At 38.8% G+C, this 24,786-nt stretch overlaps 1 protein-coding gene across 2 annotated transcripts in view; it reads right to left on the minus strand.

The window, feature by feature from the left end:
- The window catches only part of KLHL3 (kelch like family member 3), a 127,085-nt gene that overhangs the window by 99,132 nt on the left and 3,167 nt on the right, over window positions 1–24,786 (minus strand). For both annotated transcript variants that reach the window (XM_070374383.1, XM_005891693.2), the window contains exon 2: window positions 14,202–14,321. In XM_070374383.1, coding sequence (XP_070230484.1) covers window positions 14,202–14,321 — 120 coding nt within the window. The remainder of the gene's footprint in view (window positions 1–14,201; window positions 14,322–24,786) is intronic.

The following is a 24,786-nucleotide window of genomic DNA, read 5'->3' on the forward strand; positions in this document are numbered from 1 at the left end:
TTGCCAAACACTCAAAGTAGGCTTTCCCACCACCTGCCTTCACACTGGAGACGTCTTTGTCTCCACTACACAGAGGAAAGGGAAGGTGCAGCTCCAGAGGCACTGCATGGCTTATAAGCACTTCTGAGGCCAGTCACCAGAGATCCTGTGAGATTTCTTTTTCTGAGTGATCATATACTACTCCAAAGGACAATCTGGAGGAGAGAAAGTTGAGTTATACACAATGTGTCTAAAGGAAATACAGTAGAGATGTTAGGAAGGAGCTCAGACCCTGGAATCAAACTGACCAGGATTCATGACCCCTGAGAATCATAGAATTGACATGTGCTGTAAACAAGATAATGAATAGTGTTAATAATAAATATTCAGTAAATATTAATTGATTTCTTGTCTCCCTTTTTTCCACAAAATACTTCATTTATGATTAGAGTAAGTTTTGGACATGGTAAATTTGAGCTGCCTTTTGGATATCTAAGTGGGGTTGTCAGGTAGGCAAGTGGATACTAGGGTCTGGAATTTACAGGCAAGAAATGGTTAAGAAGTTGGGGGAAGAAGAAGAACCAACAAAAGAGATGAGAAAGGGTGTGGTGCCCAAAAAGCCCAGTGAAAAGAAGGTTGCAAAAAAGAAGGAACGATCAATTGTATCAAATACCGCTAATAAGAAAGATAATATTAATGTGGCAAGTCAGGGCAATTAGGCAAGGAAATGAAATGAAAGGCATACAAATTGGAAAGAAAGAAATAAAACTATCTCTATTCACAAATGATATGATCTTGTACATACAAAATCCCAAGGAATCCACTAAAAATTTAGAAGAATAAATAAAGGAGTATAAGAAGGTTGCAGAACATAAGGTCAGTATGCAAAAGCAATTGTATTTCTGTATACTTGCAGTGAACAATCCAAAAGATATATTTTAAAAATTCCATTTACAATAGCATCAAAAAGAATTAAATATTTTAGGAATAAATTTAACAAAATGAGTGCAAAGCCTATACCTTAAAACTATAAAACACAATTGAAGGAAATTAAAGAAGACCTAAATAAATGGAAAGACCTCCAGTGTTCATGAATTAGAAGATTAATACTGTTGAGGTGACAATTCTCCTCCAAAATTCAACACAATTTCTATCAAACTCTCAGCTGCTTCTTTGCAGAAAGGGACAAGCTGAACCTAAAATTCATAAGTGCAAGGGATCTAGAATGGCCAAAACAATCCTGAAAAAGAAAGGAGTTGAAAAACTCAGGTATCCCAGTTTCAAAACTTATGTGCATACATGCTCAGTCACTCAGTTGTATCCAACTCTTTGCAACCCCCTGGACTGTAGCCTGCCAGGTTCTTCTGTCCATGAGATTATCCTGGCAATAATACTGGAGTGGGTTGCCATTTCCTCCTCCAGTGGATCTTCCCAATCCAGGGATCAAACCTGCATCTCCTGCAGTTCCTGCATTGGCAGGTGGATTCTTTTACCACTGAACCACCTGGGACACTTACTACAAAGCTAAAAACAGCATAGTAATAGCACAAAGATAGACATACAGATCAACAGAATAGAACTGAGAGTCTAAAAGTAAACACTCACATTCATAGTCAGCTAATTTCTGAAAGGATGCTAAGACCATTCAACTGGGAAAGAATAGTCTTTTCAACAAATGGTGCTAGGATTAAATGGATGTGCTTTGTTTGCTAAGTCGCTTCAGTTGTGTCCGACTCTTGGTGACCCCTATGGACTGAGCCCACCAGACTCCTCTGTCCATGGGATTCTCCAGGCAAGAATACTGGAATGGGCTGTCATTTCCTTTTCCAGGAGATCTTCCTGACCCAGGGATCAAACCCACATCTCCTGTATTGGCAGGTGAGTTCTTTACCACTAAATCGACTCGGGAAGCCCAATTAGCTGGATATCCACATGCAAAAGAATGAAATTGGATCTCTACCTAACGTCATATACAAAAATTAACTCACAATGGATCAAAGACCTAAATGTAAGAGCTGGATCTAGAAAACTCTTAGAAGAAACATTAGGGTAAATCTTAACAACTTTGGATTAGGCAATGATTTGTTAGATAGGACACCAAAAGCACAAACAAACAAACAAAAAATACATTAGACATCAAAGTTCACAACTTTTGTGCTTCAGGACATCAGGAAAGTGAAAAGAAAACATACAAAATGAAAGAAAAACTTTGTAAATCATATGTCTGATAAACATCTTGTATCTAGAATATATTAAGAACTTGAAATCTTACAACTCAATAATAAGTAGACATATAACCCAATATAAAATAGGCAAAGTATCTTAATAGAACTCTCCAAATAAGATATAGAAATTGCCAATGATGACATAAAAAGATGCTGAACATCATTAGTTATCAGAGAAATGCAAATCAAAACCACAATGAGATAAGTCCTTACACACACTAGGATGGTCATAATCAAAACACAGGATATAATAAGTGTTGATGAGGATATGGAGAAACTGGAACCTTCATACACTGCTGATAGAAATGTAAAGTGCTGCAGAAAACAGTCTGATAGTTCCTCAGAAGGTTAAACATAGGTTTTATTTGACCCAGGAATCCCATCCTCAAGAGAAATAAAACACACATGGACACAAAAACTTGTTTCTGAATGTTCCCAGCAGCAATATTCACAATAGCAAAATGGTCTCAAATTTGTACATCCATACAATGAAATATTATTCAGCAATACAAATGAATGAAATACTGAGACATGCTATAGCATGAATGAACCTTGAAAACATTATAATAAGTGAAAAAAGTGGGTCACTAAAGACATATTATATGATTCCAAAATAGGCAAATCTATAAAGACAGAAAGTAGATTAGTAGATTAGTGATTGTCTAGTACTGGGGGTGGGGGGGCAGGGGGCGGGGTGAGTGGATAGGAATAATGGGGGAATTACTGCTAAAGTATACGGGATCGGGGAGAAGTGATAGAAATATTCAAAAATTGACTGTTGGTTGCCCAAGTCTGCTAATATAATAAATACCATTAAAGTGTATACTTTAAATGGGTGAACTGTATGTTATATGAATTATATCTTGATGAAGCTGTTATCAAAATTTAAAAAACAGCATATATATCTGCAAAAAATGAAAAGTCTAAATCAATAAGATATATGTACTCAATGTTCACAATAGCATTATTTATAATAGCCAAGACATGGAAGCAACCCAAATGCCCAGATGATTGACTTAAGAAGATCACACACACACACACACACACACTGGAATATTACCCAGTGATAAAAAAGAATGAAAAATCGCCATCTGCAGCAACATGGATGGACCTAGAAAATATTAGGCTTAGTGAAATAAGTCCGGAGAAGGCAATGGCACCCCACTCCAGTACTCTTGCTTGGAAAATCCCATGGACGGAGGAGCCTGTTAGGCTGCAATCCATGGGGTCGATAAGAGTCGGACACGACTGAGGGACTTCACTTTCACTTTTCCCTTTCATGCATTGGAGAAGGAAATGGCAACCCACTCCAGTGTTCTTGCCTGGAGAATCCCAGGGACGGGGGAGCCTGGTGGGCTGCCGTCCATGGGGTCGCACAGAGTCGGACATGACTGAAGTGACTTAGCATAGTGAAATCAGTCAGACAGAGAGAGACAAATACTATACGATATTACATGTGAAATCTAAAAAATAATACAAATGAATGTATGTACAAAACAGAAACAGACACACAGACAAAGAAAACAAATTTATGGTTACCAAAGATGAGGGGAAAGGGGCAAATTAGGAATACAGGATTAAAATATATAAATTACTATACATAAAAGAGATAAGCAACAAAGATTTACTGTACAGCACAGGAAATTATACTCAATATCCTGTAACCTACAAATGAAATATAATCTGCAAAAAAAAATCAGTATACTATATACTTGAAACTATTAATAATACAATCTTGTAAATCAAGTAAACTTCAATTTTAAAAAGCTATACTAAAAGCAAGAAGTACAAAATTAATGTAAAGGCTAAAAACAAAGATACACTTCAAAAGAAAAACAGAAAGCAGTATACTAAAGTAGCTCATTACTGTCTTTATTACTATAGTTTAAAAAAAAACCCATACTGGACATAATCTAAAAAGAAACAAAGATGAAGCAGAGAATTGTTTGCAGTGGATAGACAAGAAATTAAAACTGTAAAGATGAGATAGAAGATTGTCTCTCATTTTCAGGCCTGATCAGGAGGTGCTTTTCCAACAAGGACCACGTGCCCACTTGCTGGCTGGCCAGTAAGTCAGAAAACAAACAGCCATCAGGGTTCTGCTGCCCAGAAGCAGCTGTTGGTCTGACCAGAGCAGAGTGATGAAGTACAAAAAGAGGAGGAAGGCTGCTTGGTTACCATGCCAGCAGCTCATTTTCTACCATGGAAGTATAAAGAATAGGAAATAGGTGAATTGTGTGATTCATAAATTGCAAAGAACATGTGTGCCTGAACAAAAAAAGCTTAAAATTGGAGGAGGGGAATGTGAAAATAATGCAGGAAATAATCCCAGGTCCCTGGAATATCAGGTAACATTTCATTAGCCTGACCCCTGGATGTCCAGGTGCTTCACCCTGGCCTTTCTCCTAACAAAATATGCCTCTCCCCAGTTCCGACTGAAATTGCCCAAATCAATAAAATGTCTATTGAGGTCCCCTTTCTCTCCCTGCATCACCCATTCCACCCTAGTTTTTTCAGTCGGTCATCTAAACACCTTAAAACTTGATATAATCTTGAACATCACTAGAATGCAAGTGAGATTGAGGGGCAAGGCTTTGATTGTCCCACCTACTGCCACACTCCTGAAGCACATCATCAACAAATAAGCTAACACAGAATGTTCAGTTTGTTGCAGGAACTCATAAAATATCTAAGGAATAGCTATTATTATGTTACTTTCTGTTTCAGTTAGCAACTCTACTTCTAGGAATTAATTCTATAGAAATAATGTATATGTGCACAAGTACTCAACAACAGTGACAGCACTGATGTGTTATCACTGTTCTAAGCACTTAACTTACTCTCTTAACAAGCCAGCAAGACTGGAACTATTATTAGCCTCATTTTATGGCTGACAAAAGTGAGGTTGGGGATATTAACTAACTTGTTCAGGGTCACATAGCTAATCAGCACTGGAGCCAAAGTTTAAAACCAGGCTGTCTGGCTCCAGTGTCTATGCTTGTGACCAGAGCACTATCCTGCCCTACGCAAAACCACTGTGAGTATCATTTATGCAAGGAATTGGAAAACCTAGACATCCAACAACAGGGAACTGCTTTTAAAAAAACAAAAATAGAGTATCATTCAACCACTTTAAATGAAGTTGTAGAACAGTTAGTAACATTAAAAAAATTGTTCAACAAAATGTTAAGAATAAAAATCTGGTTGAACACACACACTACATAACAGATAATCAACAAGGACCTACTGTATAGCACAGGGACCTCTACCCAATATTCTGTGATAACCTATAAGAGAAAAAATCCTAAAAAGAATGAATATATGTATAACTAAATCACTTTGCTGTACATAGGAAACTAACACAATTGTAAATCAACTATACCCCAATAAAATTAAAATATTTTTAAAATTAAAAATCACCCATAGAAAAAAAAATCCAGCTGAGACATATATTTTAAAGAAAAAAAGATCTTCTCCTAAATGTTAATAATGGTTTCCACTGTGACTTTTCCCTCACCTGTATTTTCTAAATATTCTACAATATATTCTTTTTACAAAAAAAAAAATTAAAAGAAAATTTTTTAATTTAAAGGAAAACTAAAGGGAAATCATGCCCAAACCTGAACTAAAATTTCCCAACAAAAACATAAATAGATTGTGGTCCATTTGAAAAAAAACAAAATGAGGAAAACAAGATTGTGATGGTTAATGTTTTGTGCCAATTCAACCAGGATAAGGGATGTCCAGATAGTTGATGAAATATTATTGGTGGATGTGTCTGCAAAGGACTTTCCAGAAGAGATTAGCCTTTGAACTGGTAGACTGAGAAAAGATCCCTTTCACCAATGTAGGTAGGCAACATCCAATCTACGGAGGGCTTGCATAGAACAAAAAGGTGGAGGAAGGGTGAATCTTCTCTCTCCTTGAGATGGACTATACATCATCTTCTGCCCTCAGACATCAGAGGTCTTGGTTCTTCAGGCTTTGGACCACAAGACATACTCCACTGGCTCTTGTGTCTCAGGATTTCAGATTTGGACTGAATTATACCACTGGCTTTCTTGGTTCTCCAGCATGTAGACAGTAGACTGTGGGAATTCTCAGCCTCCATAATCAAGTGAGCCAATTCCAATAATAAATCTCCTCTTACACATATCTTGTTTTTCAGAGAAGCAGAACCAATAACATATATATAAATAAATAATAAAAATAGATGTTATTGGTTTTGTTTCTCTGAAAAACCCTGACTAATACAAAGATTATTCACTTAAGTCTCAGCAAATGACCAGTGTTTTCCGAAATAAGTTTCACAAAACACTTGGTCTGTACATAACAACCAAAGAGGGTTCAAAACCATGAGGGAAACCCTCAGTTAGACAAGTTTATTGTATGACTTCTCAGAGGTTTTAATCTACCTACATATATTATGAATCTTGGAGAGGAGTATAGCAGTTTTATATAGCATTTTTAAAACTCATTTTGGCTCAGATCTATTTTCCCACAGAGCACCTTGAGAAAATGTTTCTCAGAAGAGACTGGCAAATGGTAATTTACACAAAAGAGAAGCACCAGGACTGTTGGAAGAGGTTAAATCCAAGTCGATGCTTTTAAGGAAAAATGCAAAAGTGTGGTAACTTGCACAAAAAAAAAAAAAGATGGGGGGGACATAGCAGGATTTTCAGTTATTTAAGCAAAAGGAAGAAATACTAATAATATAAAGTGAGAGTTGGGGGAATTCTGTGGGCATATCTATTCCTGAGCTCTGCCTTTAAGTAGTTACTGGAGTGGGCTAAACAAGGCAAAATAAGGTATGGTGAGAGACCAAAAGTCTTCTTTCCCCAATTCTATTGACATATAACATTGTGTAAGTTCCAAGTGTATAATGTAATGATTTGATATATACTGTGTGAATCCCAGGGATGGGGGAGCCTGGTGGGCTGCCGTCTATGGGGTCGCACAGAGTCAGACACGACTGAAGCGACTTAGCAGCAGCAGCAGCAGTGAAATAATTACCACAATAAGGTAATACATCCATCACCACACATAATTACAACTTTCACTCTTCCGGTGAGAACTTTTAAGATCTACTCTTTTAGCAACTTTCAAGTATACAATACAGTATTGATAACTATAGTTACCACATTATACATAAGATCTCCAGAACTTGCTCTTCTTATAATTGGAAGTTTGTACCCTTTGGCCAACACTTCCCCATTTCCCACAACCTCCACTCCCTGACAACCACTAATCTACTCTCTGAGAGTTCAGCTTTTTAAGACTTCACACATAAATGAAATCATAGAGTCTTTGGTTTTCTCTGAGTTACTTCACTAAATACAATGCCCTCAAGGTTTATCCACATTGGTGCAAATGACAGGACTTCTTTCTTTTTTACAGTTGAATAATATTCCATTGTGTAAATATACCACATTTTATGTAGCCATTCATTTACTGACCAAAACTTGACGTTGTGTTCATGTCTTTGCTACTGTGAATACTGCTGCAATGAACCTGGAGGTGCAGATATCTCTTTGAGAAAGTGATTTCATTTTCTTCAGATACATGCCCAGAGTGTGATTGCTAGATTGTACAGCAGATCAATTTTTAATTTTTTGAGGAACTTCCATATTGTTTTCAATAGCAGCTGTACTAATTTGCATTCCTACCAATAGCACACAAAGGTTCCCTTTTCTCCACAGCCTCAGCAGCACTTGTTATCTCTCAGGGTTTTTTGTTTATTTGTTTGATAGTAGCCATTCTAACAGGTGTGAGGTGATACCTCATTGTGGTTCTGATTTGAGTCTCCCTGATGATGAGTAATGTTAAGCCCCTTCCCACGTACCTGTTGGCCATTTGGGTATCTTCTTTGGAAAAAATGTTCATTCAGGTCCTTTGCCCATTTTTAACCATTTTTTTCTGAGTTCTATGTTTTATATATTTTGGATATTAACCCTTCCTCAAATTTATGGTGTGCCAGTATTTTCTTCCTTTCATAGGTTGCCTTTTCATTTTGTTGATCATTTCCTTTGCTGTGCAGAAGCTTTTAGTTTAATGGAGTCCTATTTATTTTTTCCCCTGTTTTCTTCCAGGAGCTTTATGGTTTCAGGTCTTAACATTTAAGTTTTAAATCCATTTTGAGTTATATAAGATAGGCATCCAAGTTCATTCTTTTGCAGGTGAACATCTAGTTATCCTAATACCATGTGATGAAGGACTATCCGTTCCCCATTAAATACTCTTGGCTCCCCTGCCAAATATGAGTTGACCATATCCATGTGGATTTATTTCTGGGCTCTCAATTCTGTTCCACTGGCCTATGTCTATACCATACTGTTCTGATTACCACAGCTTTGTCACATACACTTGACCCTTGAACAATGTGGGGATTAGGAGTGCCAACTTCCCCCCACATGCAGTGGAAAACCCACATCTAACTTTATATCAGCTCTCCATATCCACAATTTCATATCCGAGATATGGAATCACAGATAGTGCAGTACTATAGCAGTTAGTGAAAAAAAAAAAAATTCACATAAGTGGACCCTCGAAGTTCAAACCCATGTTGTTCAGGGGCCAACTGTAGTTTGAAATCAGAGAGTGTAATGTTTCCAACTATGTTCTCCTTTTACAAGATTGCTTTGGCTATTTAGGGTCTTTTGTTGATTCCATTCAAATTTTAAGAATGTTTTCTCTATTTTTGTGAAAAAAGGCCATGGGAATTTTGATAGGGATTGCAGTGAATCTACAGATAACTTGGGGAATATGAACATTTTAACGCTATTCTTTTGATGCAAGAACACAGGACATCTTTCATTTGTGTCTTCTTCAATCTCTCTCATCAAGTTTTCAGTGTACAGATCTTTCACCTTCTTGGTTAAATTTATTATTAAATGTTTCATTGTTTTGACACTATTTAAAATGAGATTGTTATCTTTATTTCTTTTTCAGACAACTCACTATCAGTGTATAGAAATGCAACTGATTTTTGTATGTTGATTTTGTATCCTGCAAATTTACCAAATTTGTTTTTAAGTTCTAACAGTTTTTTTGGTGGAGTCTTGTAGGGTTTTTTATATACAGAACCATGTTATCTGCAAAGAGACAATTTTATTTCTTCCTTTCTAATTTGGATGCCTTTATTTCTTTCTGTTGCCTAATTACTCTGGCTAGAACTTCCAGTACTATGATCAAAAAGAGTAGTGAAAGTGGGCACCCTTGTCTTGTTCCTGACCTCAAAGGAAAAGCTTTCAAACTTTCACCATTCAATGTGACGTTAGCTATGGGTTTGTCACATAGGGCTTTTAACATGTTATGGTATAATCCTTCTATACCCAATTTGTTGGGATGCTGAATTTTGTTAAACACTTTTCCTGCTCTATTAAAAAGATGTTATGGCTTTTATCCTTCATTCTATGAACACGGTGTATCATCTTTATTGATTTACCTTGAATCACCCTTGCACCCCAGGGATAAATCTCAGTTGATCATAGTATTTGATCCTTTCATCAGATCATATTTTACCAGATCATACATATACTGTTTGCTAGTATTTTGTTTAGGAGAAGGCGATGGCAACCCACTCCAGTACTCTTGCCTGGCAAATCCCATGGACGGAGGAGCCTGGTAGGCTGCAGTCCATGGGGTCGTGAAGAGTCAGACATGACTGAGAGACTTCACTTTCACTTTCACGCATTGGAGAAGGAAATGGCAACCCACTCCAGTGTTCTTGCCTGGAGAACCCCAGGAATGGGGTAGCCTGGTGGGCTGCCGTCTATGGGGTCGCACAGAGTCGGACACGACTGAAGCGACTTAGCAGCAGCAGCAGTATTTTGTTTAAAAATTTTACGTTAATACTTGTCAGGGATATTGGTCTATAGTTTTCTTTTCTTGTAGTGTCCTTATCTCGCTTTGATATCAGGGTAATGCTGGCCTTGTTAAAATAAGTTTGGGAGTGTTTCATCCTCCTCGAGTTTTGGGAAGAGTTTGAGAAGGATTGGTGTTAATTCTTCTTTGAAATTTGGTAGAATTCACCAGTGAAATGATCCAGTCATAGGCTTTTCTTTGTTGAGAGATTTTTGCTTACTGATTCAATCTCCTTAATTATTATTGGTTTGTTCAGATTCTCTACTTCTTGATTCAGTCTTGGTAGTTCATATGTTTCAAGGAATTTATCCATTTACTCTAGATTATCCAATTTGTTGGCATATAATTGTTCATAGTGGCCTCTTACAATCATTTGTATTTCTGTGATAACAGTTGTAATGTCTCCTTTTTCATTTATAATTTTGTGTTCTCTCTCTTTTGTCTTAGTTTAGCTAAAGATTTGTCAATTTTGTTTATTCTTTCAAAAAAACTCTTAGCTTCATTTTTTTCCTATTGTCATTCTAATCTCTATTTCATTTGATCTCTGCTCTAATCTTTATTAATTCTTTCCTTCTGCTAATTTTGAGCCTCGATTAAACTTCTTTTCTAATTCCTCCATGTGTAATGTTAGGTTGTTTATTTGGAGACCTGAAGCCTTAAATCAGATAAAGGACACAAGCCATACTCAAGGGAACAAAATGAGGCACTTCAATAGTGTCTAGGGAACACAATACAAATTCTTTAGTGACAAAGAAACATTAGGCATAAATGTTAGCACTATCCACCGCCTAAAACAACTATGGATGGAGCTTCTAGGAAATCTGGCAGGAAGCCTAATATTAATAAAAATTGAGCAATAGAGCATAAGACAAATCTAATTTAACTTGGTTTTTAATGCCAAAGCCTAGACCCTGCAGAAAAGAAAAACAAGTAAAGGGATATAGAATTGTTTTTACAAGTAGTTCAAACCCCTACGCAACAATTACATCTTCAGCTATACGTGCTTTGCTCATGCCATTTTCTCTGCCTGGAAGACATCTCCCTAACCTTACCACTTTCCATTTCTCTAACTCTTACTTGTCCTTTAGAATTTAGCTCAGGCATCTTTCCCCTTAGGATGTGTTCTCCAAAGTTGCAGTTTTACATGCTTTCTTTCATGACACCCTTTAAGAAACTAATAATTACTGCACACCTGCCACCTGGCAGGCACCTGATACATTTTTCCTTCATAACACTTTTTTGCACTGTAGGAAGACCATTTTCATTGACCTATTATCATTTTTTACCTTGCACCCTCTCCCACACATCTCAGAGCCTAGCCAGTGTGTCTGGGGATCTTTAGTGAATAACTCAAAGCTCCTATGAAGTACTAGGTGCTAGAGATTAAAATGATTCAGAAATTGTTCCTGCCCTCAGGAAGCTCATGAACTACAGAGAAAAGAGGAGATAAACAGTTATAACATACAATAAGATGAAATATGTGATAAATAATGGCATTGGTACAACAAACACATGAAAAGATGCTCAACATCACTAATTATTAGAGAAACACAAATCAAAACTACAATGAGGCATCACCTAACCCTGATCAGAATGGCCATCATCAAAAAATCTACAAATAATAAATACTGAAGAGGGTGTAGAGAAAAGGGAATCCTCCTACACTGTCAGAAGGAATGTAAATTGGTACAGCCACTATGGAGAACAGCATAAAAATTCCTTAAAAAATGAAAATAGACTTACCATATGATCCAGCAATCCCATTCCTGGGCATATATCCAGGAAAGACAAAAACTCTAATTCAAAAAGATACATGTACTCCATATCTTGGCTATTTACAATAGCCAAGATATAAAAGTAACCTAAATGTCCATTGATAGATGAATGGATAAAGAAGATATGGTATATACATTTTTTTTCATCCTGTGAATATATATATTCATTAATATGTACAGAAATTTGTTAATTTTCCTTTTCCTTCCCTTTTTAACTGTATTTTGTTTCTCCATATGTTAACATCCATAAAATGTACGTATGTACATTTTTGCAGAGTTAACATCATAGAAAACTAGATGGCATCTAGCAGCTAATGGCATATTATGGCTTAATGGCAGTGTTTCTCTTTTTAAGTGGAAAAGCACTGATAATGATGCATTTTACAAATGATAAATGTCTTTAAGACTTTTTCAAGGTAATAAATAGGTGCTGGTGGTAGTAAAAAAAAAAAAGAAGAAGAAGATATGGTGTGTGTGGGTGTGGGTGTGGGTGTGTATATATACGTATAGATATAGATATATAAGCTTCCCTGGTGGCTCAGCTGGTAAAGAATCTGCCTGCAATGCAGGAGACCTGGGTTCAGGCCCTGGGTTGGAAAGATCCCCTGGAGAAGGAAACGGTTACCCACTCCAGTATTCTGGCCTGGAGAATTCCATGGACTGTAGTCTATGAGATCGCAAAGAGTCAAATACAACTGAGCAACTTTCACTTTCACATAGATCTCCATTATATGCGTGTGTGTGTATGAGTGTATACATATAAAACATTATATATATAACAGAATACTACTCAGCCATAAAAAAAAAATGCCATTTGCAGCAACATAGATGGACCTAGAGATTGTCATACTAAAAGTGAAGAAAGTCAGAGAGAGCAAGATAAATATCACATGATATAACTTAGATGTGGAATCTAACATTACAATTCAAATGAACTTATTAACAAAAGAGACATAGACTCACAGACACAGAAAACAAACTTATGGTCACCAAAGGCGAAAGGGTAGTGGGGAGAGACAAATTAGGAGTTTGGAATTAACAGATATACACTTCTATATCTAAAATAGATAAACAGCAAGGATTTACTTTATAGCACTGGGAACCATGGGGCTTCCCTTGTGGCTCAGCTGGTAAAGAATCCGCCCGCAATGTAGGAGACTTGGGTTCGATCCCTGGGTTGGAAAGATCCCCTGGAGAAGGGAAAGGCTACCCACTCCAGTATTCTGGCCTGCAGAATTCCCTGATAGCTCAGTTGGTAAAAAATCCTCCTGCAATGCAGGAGATCTCGGTTCGATTCCTGGATCAGGAAGATTTGCTGGAGGAGGAATAGGCTATACACCCCAGTATTCTTGGGCTTCCCTTGTGGATAAGCCAGTAAAGAATCTGTCTGCAATGAGGGAGACCTGGGTTTGATCCCTGGGTTAGGAAGATCCCCTGGAGAAGGGAAAAGCTGCCCACTCCAGTATTCTGGCCTGGAGAATTTCATGGACTGTATAGTCCCTGGGGTCCCAAAGAGTCAGATACAACTGAGTGACTTTCACTTTCACAGGGAACTCTATATTCAATATCTTACAATAACCTATAATGGAAAAGAATCTGAAAAAGTATATATAACTGAATCACTTTGCTATACATCTGAAAATATCACAACATTGTAAATCAACTGTATTTCAATAAAAAAGAAAAATAATGGCATGGGCAAAGGAAGCTCTGATAAAGAAGAGGTTGTATGCACAGCCTTCATACAAAAAAACTCATTCAATGTCCTGAACCTGTCTTGCAACAAAGCTCAGCAAACATGCACCTTGGCCTTACAAATAGTCTGCATACCCGTCACTGTTTAGCTCAGTGAGAATGAGTGCTTTTGCACTTCATTTCTTTCTTTTTAAGTTAAATTGCATTTTAGAAGCTAGGTATTCTCCCTGTCCTGTGGCTGCCTTGACAAAGACAAAGTTGAGACCAAAGAAAGAGAGAGAGGCCAAAAGAAAATGCATGGCATCTGCAATCTTTACTCTGCAATTGTGTGTAGGTGTTGCAATCACTCTATTATTGGCCTTCAAGCAGCTGGTTCAGTTGGAAATCAAGTTTATGAACAGAACTGGTGCAACCATAAAGGATTTTTCCCCAGTGATTAAGCACTAAAATGATAGGTGTTAAATAAATACAAAGAAAAGAGAGAGCTTTGGGGGAGTCATTCTGTCTCTATCAGAATTCGAAAGGGAAAGCCAACTGACTGAGAGTGGGTGGGGAAGAGTCAGACTTCACTAGGTGGTGGTGTTCTGACTTCTGTTCTCAAACCATGATGACGCTCACCCAGCAAGTTCCTTCCAAAAGGGCACGGGCAAAATAGGAAAAGTACCTCCGCAGTTCATTCATAACCTTGAACGCCTTCCCCATGTGGGCAGGGTTGACAGTGATGGTCCTCTGGTTCTTTTCATCATCCCCAGTCTGTATCAGAGGCTGGGAGCTCGGTTTGATGCTGTGAACAGGAAGAGAGTGGGAGAGGAGAGAGAAGATCACACGTTGGCAAACTCATTGATCCAACTGTCACAAACCCATCCATTTGCCCACCCACCAGGGGCATCTCTGTCAGTCTTTTCCTTCACCACAGGCCCAGAAGGGAAGGAAATCACTGGGTCAGGAATTTCTTCAGGATCTTCCAGTGCAAAATGTACCCCTCAGACCCTAGTTCAGCTTCTTCCATCAAGCACTGGTGTGACTTTTTGGGAGGTCATGATGCTTATTCTCCATCTCTCCATCCCTAAAAGGGTATGGGGTGAGGGGAGACTAAGCACTGTACCCCACTCACTTCACAGGGATGTAGGTTCATTCAACAAACATTTAGTGGAGCTTACTACATGCCAAGCACTGTGTTTAAATTCAAGAGAAACATAATAAGTAAGTCACAGATCATGCTTTCATAACGCTTAGACTTCAGAGATGGAGAAAGCCAAGTCAACATTTAAACATATCAGAGTATTATGATCTGATTGGAATTACAGAAGCACAAAGGGATTCCCAAGTGGTGCTAGTGGTAAAGAACCTGCCAATGCAGGAGACATAAGAGATGCGGGTTCGATTCCTGGGTAGGAAGATCCCCCAGAGGAGGAAATGGCAACCCACTCCAGTATTCTTGTCTGGAGAATCCCATGGACAGAGGAGCCTGGTACGCTACGGTCCATAGGGTCGCAAAGAGTCAGACACAACTGAGGCAACTTAGCGTGCATGCCCACACAGAAGCACAAAGGATAGGCAACTATCTCAGTGATGGCAGGCTGAGGAAAAAATTGCTAGAAGCTGAGGAAGAATACAAATCTTAAGGAATAGCAGAAATTAACCAGGTAAGAAGGAAGATGGGGAAACAGAGGAAACAATATGAACAAAGACCTAGAGAAAAGGAGTCCAGTGGAATCAGAGCACTACAAGTTCAGTAAAACTAAAAGTGGTCTTACAAGTGCCACATAAAAACAAAGCTAAGGAGTTTGGATTTCATTCTGAAACAATGAGAAACCCTCAGAGTTTTAAGAAGTGGAGCAGGAAGCAAGTGAATACATGTGTGCTTTAGGAAGATCACATTGGCCACAGCATGGAGAAAAGTGGCATAAGAGTGAAAGCTTTGGAGAAACCATAATCCCATAGAAAGACAAGGGATTGTAACTTATAAAATGACTATATGTGGGTTAGGTGAGCAAGTGGTGACTATCAAGAGGCACCTATAATCTTAAAGGCTTCTACACCAAAGACAAAACACTCATTCCTGTGGGATACCAGCAAGGTGCTCAATCACTTCCAAGCAACAAGTCTAAACTTGATGGTGGGGTGGGAAAGAAGAATCAAAAAAATGAGCAAGAAAAGGACTTTCTCCCCAAACTGATAAAACTATTCAGCTCCAAGCCAAGTCTGGGACCTTGGAGTTATGTCTGTTTGGACCAGACTAAGCTTTGCCTTCTCACAGAAAACCAGAACCTTCTCCACTGGTGTAGATTTGGGGACCCACAGTTCACACTAACTCTAAGACACTGACAGTAACTTCCTTTGCCTTTCTCTAGTGGGCCTCTGTTGATGTAACCACGTAGCCTTGCAAACTGGCTCAAGAAAGGGGTTGCTATGGTTAAGATAACGTTTTGGAGACCTGAGAGTCTCTCTAGATCTCACACTGGGACTCGTAACATTGGAACATTCCAATATAACCAGCATGCCAGAGCCACAGCTTGTCTAACCAGGACACTCGCCTCTACTGGCTTCCTTCCCACTTTTAGTTCAGCAGAAAAATGTAAGCCACAGACATCCGAACTGTGGGACTGTTTGCATTCTAGGTACAAAGAAGTTAGCTAAGCACAGGATGATAAATATCAAGGCAGAATCATGTGTTTAAAAACATTAAGAAAATCTCAAAACAGAGAAAGTTATCAAGGAGAGGGAGGACTTAGTAAAAATTTAAAACTTCCTATTAAAAATCCCACAAGTATAATTTCTTTCATAACTTAAGTGTCCTTCCCTACTCCAGGCCAGATAGATATGTTTCTATTTTATACTAAAAGTTTAATGATTTTTCTTTTGATATTTAAGCCCTTATTTTATCTAATGTTGATTTTTATGTCACCATATGAAATATGGATCTAATTTTTTCCTGTAAGTTCCACTTATTGAATACTTTTTCTTTTTCCCTACTCACTTTGTTATGCCACCTTTAGACACATATCACAGAATGATAAACATAAAATGTCCTAATGAATATTCTTGTCATCTTTCTCATTCTAAATTTAAAAAAGATGTTTGTGATGTTTCCTCATTGTATGTTAATTTTAGGATTTTTGTAGATGGCCTTTATCAAATTAAACTCACATTTTAATTTTAATCATAAATTATATTAATTTTATCAAATCTTTTTGTGAATCTAATGAGATGATCATATGGATGTTTCCCTTTAATCTGTTAATGTGGTATATGACATATTTTCTAATACTAAACTATATTTGCATTCCTGGAGTAAATTTAGAAACTGTAAAACACTGCACAAATATTCATTGTAAATACTGTCTTCAAATTGCAGAGACTTAAAAGCCAGGAAGAGAAAATATCTGGTATTGATCAGAGAACAACTAAAGGCTTCTGACAGAAACTTTATGAGATTAGAGCTCATAAAGGGCCAGTGGACAGACATTATTAGTTCTATTTTACATATACGGGACAGATGTAGATCAAAGAGAGACATTCTGGAAGCGCTGACAGCTCTCCTGTGACTAGTAACTGGGAAGCTTGCTCTTCCTTGTTGTGTTAGTCTTTGAATTTTCCAGTCTTCCAGGATGGCCTGGGTTAAGTTTTGCCTCCTCTGTGAAGTCCTTTGACTACTTCATTCCTAAGTGATCCCTGCCTCCCCTAAACTGTTGTGGTATTTCTGGCCTGTAACCCAACTGCACATAGGATACGAATGCGTTTGATGACCTTTTCATAGCACATATTTGAACACCCAGCCCCCCATGCTAGTCTCCATGTTCCTGGTAAGCAAGGACAATGTGTCCAAGGACTCTCAACAGTTTAGCCTGCCCAGCAGAAGGCCATGCCCACAGCAGGTCTTCATGACATTATTTATTTATTTATTTATTTTGCATTGATTGATTTTATTTTTAAATTTTACATAATTGTATTAGTTTTGCCAAATATCAAAATGAATCCGCCACAGGTATACATGTGTTCCCCATCCTGAACCCTCCTCCCTCCTCCCTCCCCATACCATCCCTCTGGGTCGTCCCAGTGCACTAGCCCCAAGCATCCAGTATCGTGCATCAAACCTGGACTGGCAACTCGTTTCTTACATGATATTTTACATGTTTCAATGTCATTCTCCCAAATCTTCCCACCCTCTCCCTTTCCCACAGAGTCCATAAGACTGTTCTATACATCAGTGTCTCTTTTGCTGTCTCGCATAATCGGGTTATTGTTACCATCTTTCTAAATTCCATATATATGCATTAGTATACTGTATTGATGTTTTTCCTTCTGGCTTACTTCACTCTGTATAATAGGCTCCAGTTTCATCCACCTCATTAGAACTGATTCAAATGTATTCTTTTTAATGGCTGAGTAATACTCCATTGTGTATATGTACCACAGCTTTCTTATCCATTCATCTGCTGATGGGCATCTAGGTTGCTTCCATGTCCTGGCTATTATAAACAGTGCTGCGATGAACATTGGGGTACACGTGTCTCTTTCCCTTCTGGTTTCCTCAGTGTGTATGCCCAGCAGTGGGATTGCTGGATCATAAGGCAGTTCTATTTCCAGTTTTTTTAAGGAATCTCCACACTGTTCTCCATAGTGGCTGTACTAGTTTGCATTCCACCAACAGCGTAAGAGGGTTCCTTTTCCCACACCCTCTCCAGCATTTATTATTTGTAGACTTTTGGATCGCAGCCATTCCGACTGGTGTGAAATGGTACCTCATAGTGGTTTTGATTTGCATTTCTCTGATAATGAGTGATGTTGAGCATCTTTTCATGTGTTTGTTAGCCATCTGTACATCTTCTTTGGAGAAATGTCTATTTAGTTCTTTGGCCCATTTTTTGATTGGGTCATTTATTTTTCTGGAGTTGAGCTGTAGGAGTTGCTTGTATATTTTTGAGATTAGTTGTTTGTCAGTTGCTTCATTTGCTATTATTTTCTCCCATTCTGAAGGCTGTCTTTTCACCTTGCTAATAGTTTCCTTTGATGTGCAGAAGCTTTTAAGGTTAATTAGGTCCCATTTGTTTATTTTTGCTTTTATTTCCAATATTCTGGGAGGTGGGTCATAGAGGATCCTGCTGTGATGTATGTCGGAGAGTGTTTTGCCTATGTTCTCCTCTAGGAGTTTTATAGTTTCTGGTCTTACGTTGAGATCTTTAATCCATTTTGAGTTTATTTTTGTGTATGGTGTTAGAAAGTGGTCTAGTTTCATTCTTTTACAAGTGGTTGACCAGACTTCCCAGCACCACTTGTTAAAGAGATTGTCTTTAATCCATTGTATAGTCTTGCCTCCTTTGTCAAAGATAAGGTGTCCATATGTGCGTGGATTTATCTCTGGGCTTTCTATTTTGTTCCATTGATCTATATTTCTGTCTTTGTGCCAGTACCATACTGTCTTGATAACTGTGGCTATTTACCATCAATGAAATCTGATCTGAAAACCCTCCACTTTGTCCCTGTGGGTGGTGGACAGTAGAGCAGAGTGGGGATGGTCTGCCCCAAACACTGCCCCCAACCCTAACAATCTTAAAAATGAAAGTTGGTCTTCAAAATTAAACTATAAATTAATACACATAAAATCTTATAATAGTTATGAGTTATAAACAAAAATACATAAACTGTAAACATTAGGCCCTCTTTCATGGCATGCCACCTCCCACAGCCTTTTCTCCTACCCTCCCCTCTCCTCTAAAGTCCAGATCTATATATCTAGTATCTGAACTGACTCCCCAACTTAGATTTTTCATAGTAACTTATACTAAACTGATGCTCCCCACCTTCTCTGAAGCTTGCTCATCTTTCTGTACTCTCTGTCTCAGAGTCATACCCAACTACCCACTCACCTACGCAAGGCAGAAGTTGGGATATCATTGGATGTCTTCTTCCCTCCCTCTCTCACTTCACATACTACCACAAGTCCCATCAGTCCTAGGTCCTTTAAAGTCTCTCTACCCCATTCCCTAGTCACTGCCACGACTTCAGTCCAGGCCATCAGGATCTTACCTGGGTTGGTTACTACAGTAACTTCCTCCTCAAAGACTTCGGAATGATCTTTACAGAATGTCAGTGTGCATGGCACGTCCTATGTGAAACCTCTCACTGGTTCCTCACTGCATACAGAAGAAATCTCAGAGACCCAGCCTGGTGCTTCCTCATTTCATTGCTGTCCTGAAGACTTTTTGTTACTCAAGTACTAAAATATTCACAATTGCCTAAATATACCAAGTTCTTTTGCCCTATCCCCACCCATTGTCCCCTATGTCTAGCTCATTTTCATCAACCCTCAGACCTCTTGCTGACGGTCTCCCACTTTGCAGGCAGATTCTTTACTATCTGAGCCACCAAGGAAGCCCATTAGTAAAATAATTAGGAAGAGATGAGTCTTTACTATGTCTTTAATATAATTTATTAGTAAATCACATAATTTTTAAAATAAGGGCTGTATTTAAATGACTGACTCACAAAATTCTTAAAAATTTAGCAAGCAGCTCTAGCAAGTGGGTGAATGCTGGTTCTTGCATACCACTGCCCACCCTAGATTTTGAGCTCCATAAGAACCAGGATGGTATCTTATTTCCCTCTATATTATCAGCCTATGGCACATGGCAGGTACTCAGTAAATTATTATTGAGTAACTGAATGGACGGACAAGTAAATGAGGTATAACTACCAACTATCCCATCTTTTCTCATATCCTCTAAAATAATTATAGCTTTATCCCTCTCAACTTCCCTCTCTGTCCTTCCCCAAAGGAGGTGGTAGGGGGAGGGGAGGAGCTTTCTTAGCCAAACTAGTTTCCTGCATTGGTGATACAGAATCAGGAAGCTCTTGACAGGAAGCGGGGTGGGCAGGGGTAGAAGAGAAAGTCACACTCCTCTAGAGAAGAAGGAAGAAAGCAAGAAGAGTTACTGCCTGTTGCATTAGTTCTTAGGCTCTTTCCATCACTAAGAAAAATCCAGGCAATGAATAGAAAGGACAATAGCATGCATGTCAGCAAAGCAGGAGAAATAGAAACCTCTGAGCATCTAACTGTCCAGATGTGTTTGGGGAATCTGCCAAATGAGGAACTCTGGAGCATCCAGGGTGTGAGAGAATGGAGAGGAGAGGAAAGGGGAGTCTAAGAAACACTGTTGAGAGTTAAGAACTGCATCCCTGCTGAAAGTCTTCAAGAGATGCAAATAAAGTTCAGGCAGCATGGGCCACACTGATAGAGTCCAAACGCATGATGGTCAAGCTATAAATGAGACAGAATAAAGAGAGGCAAAGTCACCTACGGGGGTCAACACAACTCTGTGAGTTGGAGGAAGGCTATGCCGAATGCATTAAAATCCCTCAATAAAGAAAATGTCCTTTAAAAAAAAAAAGGTAAGAAAATTTCCTTTAGAAAGGGAAATTGAAAAACAAGAATCAGGCTGAGAAAGCTCTTGGTCCAGCTCACCCCACACTATGGAAGAAATTATTTAATCATCAGATAATCATTAGGTTCAGCCTCATGTCAGATCCCTGCTGTGGAACTTGAAGCCTATAAACACTCAAATGACCTTACTCAGTCCCCAGCTCCCAAATGCGGCCTCTTGATCAAGTTGGCTTCCCCTGTGGCTTTCCTTTAGGAAGCAAGAAAGTGTGGTAGCAGGCCCTCAGGAACACTGTGCCAGTAATACTTTTCATCACAAATTAATAAAATGACACTCTGACTGTTGTACCTCAGTTTCTCATGATGAGTTCATCAGCATGACTCCACTTCTTCAGGTCTGGGCAGCAAAGGACAAGAGAAAATTTTGGAACCTACCGGGCTCTGGGTAAACTAGCTCTGGGAGAACTAGCATATTTCTCAATCCTAAAGTTCAAGGCCAAAATGACCCAATTGAGATTTCTGCATCTGGATGAATGAACAACCTGGCACTTGAAGATACCCAAGTAACAGGACTCAGGGTGTGATAGTGCCGCCCTGTCCTCAAGGAACACCCCCACACACAGACTGCTACAGAGCTCCATATTCTCCTACTTTTTCACTTGGGCCACCTCAGTTTAAGCATCAGTTGATTCCCCGCAACAGGCCACATGGACCCAGGGAAGATAATGCATCAGTAAGCTATGGTTCCTGGGTAGTAACAGTTAACCGTTTACTGAAAGCTTACTTTACCTCTACTATCTCATTTTATCTTCAGAACAACCCTATAAAGTATAACCTCCTCAGGCACTGAGATAAAACTTGTCCAGAAATCCCACATAACTACTAAGTGGAGAACTGACACTCCAGACCCATGTCTAATTCACTCCAGGGCCTATGCTCTTCATAGCAATGTCCACTGTCTTGGGATAATGTACACAGCCCAACAGGCCAAGGGAGACTCAATCCTTATGATCCACTCCCTGAGGTTCTTCTTGGTGTGGCCAAACTAAGCCAATGAAAAAAACTGAATCCCCTAGGACCTGTGCCATGGCACTATTTCACTTCACTGATTGTGGGGAACTACAGTATGTACTGGAGTTAATATTATTAATTGGACAGAACTCAGACAAGCCTGCCATGATGCATCAAAGCTAGTCAGCAGCTGCTGCCATTCTTGTAATGTGCTCTTTCATAAACCAGTTCAAGAACAGGTATGTTACTAACCACATTCCTAACAGTCCAATTCACAAATAGCTTCCTTCCAAACCAAGAAGGCAATCACTTCAGCAGGCTGGGTAAAAATGCAAAATATAAGAAAAACATGAGTTCAGACAGACAGAATGAAACAAGGGGAGAGAAAGACTGAAAGAAAACACAGCCCTCATTATGTGGCCTTTTGGAAGCCAAACTTCTCTTAGGTTTGAATAGGAGAGCTGAACTCTTCCACGTGTGTGGCTTTGATAGAGTTCACAATAGACTTTCACAAGTTAAAAAGAAAAGTCCATGAAAGCAGGGCTGAGAGTCTGAAAACCCTTTTAAATTACAAAAAGTTACAGATTTGTAACTTGACCACCACTGAACTTGATAGAGAAAAAAATTTAAGAACAAAACATGTTCAAGTTATTTTTTACACAGTGCATCAATGCTCTTTTCAGTCTAACCTAGTTTCAAGGTTTATCCAGAAATTGAAAAAAAAAAAAAAAAATTAGGTCAATTCTATGATGGCAAATTTCATCAAATAAAATACTTGCTTTAGAAAACTTACCCCAAAATGTTCTTGTATAGATGTGTCTTAACAATATAAAACCTAGCAAGCAGCAAAAACCTAAAAGCTCAAATCTGGGTATGGGGAAATCAAGAGGTTTCTTCCAACTGACTTTGTTTTCTTGCAGTTGAAAACCTTGCTTCACCAAAAATTATTTCCAAAATGGAAAGTTTGGTTTCAATTATCATGGTTGAAATGCACATATGCTTCAGGCGGCAGTGATGCCCAAAAATTTCTACAGAAGTTTCCACCCATGCCTTCTATGGGTGGGAGAGGGCTGAGAGGAAGAGAAAGCCTGGGGCGCTGAACACTTGCTCTTCCCTGGGTCTTTCCAGGGATACACCGGGTGTTGTAAACTCAGCGTTTGGAGAGACTTAGCTGCCTACATCATGTTTTTGTTTTTGTTTTAATAAGATCTGTTCCTGATCAAGGATGGAAAAATAAGCTCTCAGGGTTCTAGGAGCAGGCTGTCCTCCATAAGGATGAGCCATTCTCTCTCTTAGGACTGCTCTCATAAATTCAAGGCACAGTGTTGGGCACACAATGCCCCTTGCAATAAGAGGCATCCTGATGCTTCTGATAAATAAAACCACCACAATTTTAATAAAAATGGACAGCCAACATCCCCCTTTTGTGATGCTTCTTCTAAAAGTTGTGGTTCTCTGCAATTCTTGTGAATATCCCAGAGACTATGCCTGGAAATTTTTTTAACTGTGGTAAAATACATGTAACTTGAAATTTACCCTTTTAAGAATATAGTTCAGAGGCTTTAAGTATGTATATGTTCTTGTGCAACCATCTATTTCCAGAACTTTTTCATTTCCCTAAATTAAAACTCCATGCCCATTAAGCATTTCTCCCTCTCCCCAGACCCTGGCAACCAGTCTACTTTTTGTCTCTATGAATTTGACCATTCTAGATACCTTGTATAAGTTGGGAATTTACTGTAATCCATCCACAAGGCTAATTTCTAGAACTTAAATGAAATCCCAGTAGCCAAGCTACTGTCATTTTCAATGTGTTCTACACACACACACACACACAATTTGTCACTGTAGTGATGTCATGGCTCCAAACCACCAAGGCATCTGAAGCCTCAGGGTGTCTATAAAAAAGAGGACTAAGGTAAGGCTTCCTAGGTGGCACAGTGGTAATGAACCTGCCTGCCAATGCAGGAGATGCAAGAGACTCGAGTTCAATTCCTGGGTCAGGAAGATGCCCTGGAATAGGGAATGGCAATCCACTGCAGTAGTCTTGCTTGGAAAATTCCAGGTGTCTTGTGGGTTACAAATCCATAGGAATCAGAGTCTGACAGGACTGAGCACACACGTGTGCACACACACACACACACACAAGTGTTGATGAACCCTACAAGAGGAAGTGCTAAGCCCTATGTGGTATCTCACTGTGAGGAGACAGTTCAGATGGATGCAAGATGATGACCTGATAGCCTCTTAATTTTCTCATGGGAATGGTCCCACAAAATCTGCTTTGGATTATAAATATATGAAGGCCTTGAAATAAGCCTTGGTTAGTATCCAAGAACAAATCATGGAGCACAGCAGGGTAATAGATGAACACTAACAATAATAGCAACTACCATTTACTGAAAACTTACTCTGTGCCAGAAAAACTTACTAGGTGCTTTATCTATATTGCCTCCTTTGATCTTCACAACAACTCTATGAGATATGGATACTGTCTCTCTACATCAAAAAGAAATATTAATTCTGAAAAAATGTGACACACTCAAGGTCAAGTTTATGAAATAGATTCACCGCAAACTCTATGTTACCCCTAAGCCCATGTTTTAATTAATAGCCTTTTAAGGTAGAAGTTATTTTCAAAACCTCATGGCAAAGAAAGAAAATTGTTCATTAGAAATCTCTTGGCTGAAAATTCTTAATGCTTAAAAACAGCCCCAATTAAGCTTTAGCAGGTTAAATGTAGAACAAGACTTAGGATCCCTCCAGTCTCTGGAGGTCTGACATGTGATCCTAGGCCAGTCACCCAGTTTCTCTGGCCCCAAGTTTCCCAGGGAACTTGTGAAAGAAGCCTACTTCC

This window comes from Bos mutus, chromosome 7 (genome assembly GCF_027580195.1).
Source record: "Bos mutus isolate GX-2022 chromosome 7, NWIPB_WYAK_1.1, whole genome shotgun sequence".
Classification (NCBI taxonomy): domain Eukaryota; kingdom Metazoa; phylum Chordata; class Mammalia; order Artiodactyla; family Bovidae; genus Bos; species Bos mutus.